Here is a 2,979-nt window from a genome sequence, read left to right as displayed (position 1 = left end):
CCGGTCCACGAGGAGTCTTCCCAGATCCTAAGTTGACTGTGCTCTGTGTTCTATGTTGCTGAGATTTCTTCTGTGTGATTCAGCGGGACCCCCTCACTGGTACCATTTGAAGCCTCAGTTCTACTGTTTAAACTCGTCAACATGTAGATTGTGTACCTAGGAAACTCCATTTTTCTTAAAAAGGCTGGCCTGTGGAAGGGTCACCTTTGGACAGTAATTTGACCCTGAAGAACCTGTCTTGTAGGATAGGCTATAGTGTTTCACAGCCACGTAAGTCTCCTTGAGTTGAATTTCTCACCGTTGTAAATAAAGGGCTAGTGGGAAGGCGGCCTCTCTCGCAGATATACAGCCATATTGCTAAATGCCCGCCTTCCTCAGTGACCCCCTGAAGCTGAGTCCTCGGGGACCTGAGCACAGCCCCTGTCTCCATGTCTGCAGGGTTCCAACAAACTGAATGAGGATCTTCTGGAAAGAATCAACAAAGCCAAGAAAATCCACCTGGTTCCCTGCCACCTCAGAGACAAGTTTGTGCTGCGCTTTGCCATCTGTGCCCGCACCGTGGAGTTTGCCCACGTACAGTGGGCCTGGGAGCACATCAGACAGCTGGCCACCGACCTGCTGAGAGCAGAGAAGGACTAGAAGTCCCCGCTGCAGGGAAGCTGCTGCAGGTAAGCTGTCCCCGCAGCTCTGCCACTCCATGCTGCCGGGTCTGGATCTCCTCCACCGTCAGAAGAGGAAGGACCCACACCCTGCAATGATCCTTTAGGAAATGAGATGCGCTTTTATTTTGTGTTCTTTTTTTTTTTTTTTTTAAGATTTTATTTATTTACTTGAGAGAGAGAGAGATCACGAGCAGGAGACAGAGAGAGAGGGAGAAGCAGACTTCCTACTGAGCAGGGAGCCTGATGCAGGACTGGATCCCAGGAACCCCCACCACCACCGATTATGACCTGAGCCGACTGAGCCACCCAGGTGCCCCACTTTGTATTCTTTTATATGAGACCATCAGTTCTGCATCTCTCTGATGTTTACACACACTGCTTACTAGTATTACAAGCGTCTATATTAAGCTGGACAATGGCTGATAAATGAAAATTAACATTACAAAGGGAATTCAACATGACTGAAAGGGGCCCAGCCTGCCCAGAGCAACTCCAGACTTCTAGCTTGAGAATCTCTAGAAGGTGCTGGAGAGAGATCATGGTTTCAAATATTTCCATTGCTCCAAGATAAGAATGTGTACATCTGTGTGTGGGGGGGTACGTAAGTGCTGTAAGATATATACAAAAGGAAGCCATCTCGGGCAAACCCTCCTGGTTAACCTCTCCATAGTCCTATGCTTGCACAAATCTCACCAGGTTGTATCCTATCAGGACCTTATTCCTGTGTGTCCACAGCAACAGAGCTTCTGTAGCTCTGACACGTGAGCAGAAACAAAGTCTCATTTCTGATAGAAGTCACGATGACTGGGGCGCCTGGGTGGCTCAGTCTTCTAAGCAACTGCCTTCAGCTCAGGTCATGATCTCAGGGTCCTGGGATCAAGTCCCGCATCGGGCTCCCTGCTCTGTGGGGAGTCTGCCCCTCCCTCTTCCTCTGCCCCTTCCCCTGCTCATTGTTTTCTCTCGCTCTCAAATAAATAAGTAAAATCTTTAAAAAAAAAAAGTCACTATGACTGTGAAGTCATACACTTTATCATTTCAAAAGATACAAATGAGGGGCGCCTCGGTGGCTCAGTTGGTTAAGTGTCTGACTCTTGATTTGGGGTCGGGTCGTGATCTCAAGGTCATGAGGTTGAGCCCCATGTGGGGCTCTGTGCTGGGCATGGAGCTTGCTTAAGATTCTCTCTCTCCCTGTGCCCCGCCCCTCCCGCTCCTGCTCCCTCTCTCTCTCTCTAAAAAAAAGGTACAAATGGGATTTAATTTTTTTAAATATAGGATATAATAGTGAATCATAACACATGTACTTTTGGGGGCCAGGTTAATTCAAGCAATGAAAAACTGAATACCCAGGCTTTACTTGTGCTCTCTTGAGATTATCATATCAAATTTACGTAGTCGTAATTCCGAGGGAGAGAAGGAACCATTCCTATTTCATGGAGGGTAGAAACTGGTGCAGCTGCTGGCTGACACTGGTAAAATGTGTCCGAGAGAAGCCAGCTCAGCCGCTCGGTCTCATGGCTCACAGTTCACATTCATCTACGATGCACGGTTCCCTCCAGCTCACTGGAGATCTAGCATATTCTTTCCCTGTATTCTCATGAGAAGTATACAAAATACTAATTCTTTAATTATTTTTTGAATGTAGCCATATGTTCATGTATGTTTTTTCCCCTGTAGAGATTAAATGTTGAAAAGAAGTATATCTGAACACTGTGGAATGAGAAGACGATAAACATTATTTGGGCTCCAAGGACTCAAGCCCGCATGCAGCCCTCACGTTTCTTTCTGTGAAGTTCTCCAGAAGCTTGTGATTATGTCCGCTCACTCTCTTACCATGAAGAAACCTTACTTACTGCAATCCCAGTGCATGGAGCTTTTATTCCTTATTCAACTGTGACTTTCGCTGATTAAGAAATCATAGGTTTTCATGCTCTTGAAGTCGTCAGTGGTGGGAGAGGCTTGCTGAAATATTTTCCAGATATTCTAGGATTGTGGGACTTGAGTTTATACCGTGGTCTTTAAGTTGTTCTGTCATGTGGCTCAATGCTTAATAAACAACTTTAAGTGCAGTACTGATTGTGGCTGGTAACCATCCTTTGGTTCTAGGTTGAACCCAACTGATTGTTGTAATGAGCACTTACCTTTCAAAACAGCCGAAGATATGGCATCCTTGAATATTTTTTTAAAGATTATCATTTATTTATTTGAGAGAGAGGGAGCACAAGTAGGGGGAGCAGCAGAGGGAGAAGCAGGCTCCCCATGGAGCAGGGAGCCTGATGTGGGGCTCAATCCCAGGACCCTGAGATCATGACCCAAGCCG

General features: G+C 46.4%; 1 protein-coding gene across 2 annotated transcripts in view; it reads left to right on the top strand.

Annotated features, from left to right (window-relative positions):
* DDC (dopa decarboxylase) overlaps window positions 1–2,722 on the top strand; it is an 83,687-nt gene extending 80,965 nt beyond the window's left edge. For both annotated transcript variants that reach the window (XM_002917622.3, XM_034665531.1), the window contains exons 14-15: window positions 439–668; window positions 2,337–2,722. In XM_002917622.3, the coding sequence (XP_002917668.1) occupies window positions 439–639 (201 nt within the window). In that variant the 3' untranslated portion in view covers window positions 640–668; window positions 2,337–2,722. The remainder of the gene's footprint in view (window positions 1–438; window positions 669–2,336) is intronic.
* The last annotated feature ends 257 nt before the right edge of the window (window positions 2,723–2,979 follow it).

The sequence above is a fragment of the Ailuropoda melanoleuca genome, chromosome 1, assembly GCF_002007445.2.
Source record: "Ailuropoda melanoleuca isolate Jingjing chromosome 1, ASM200744v2, whole genome shotgun sequence".
Lineage (NCBI taxonomy): Eukaryota > Metazoa > Chordata > Mammalia > Carnivora > Ursidae > Ailuropoda > Ailuropoda melanoleuca.
Note: the sequence above shows the minus strand (reverse complement) of the source record. Positions and strands in the feature narration are given on the sequence as shown.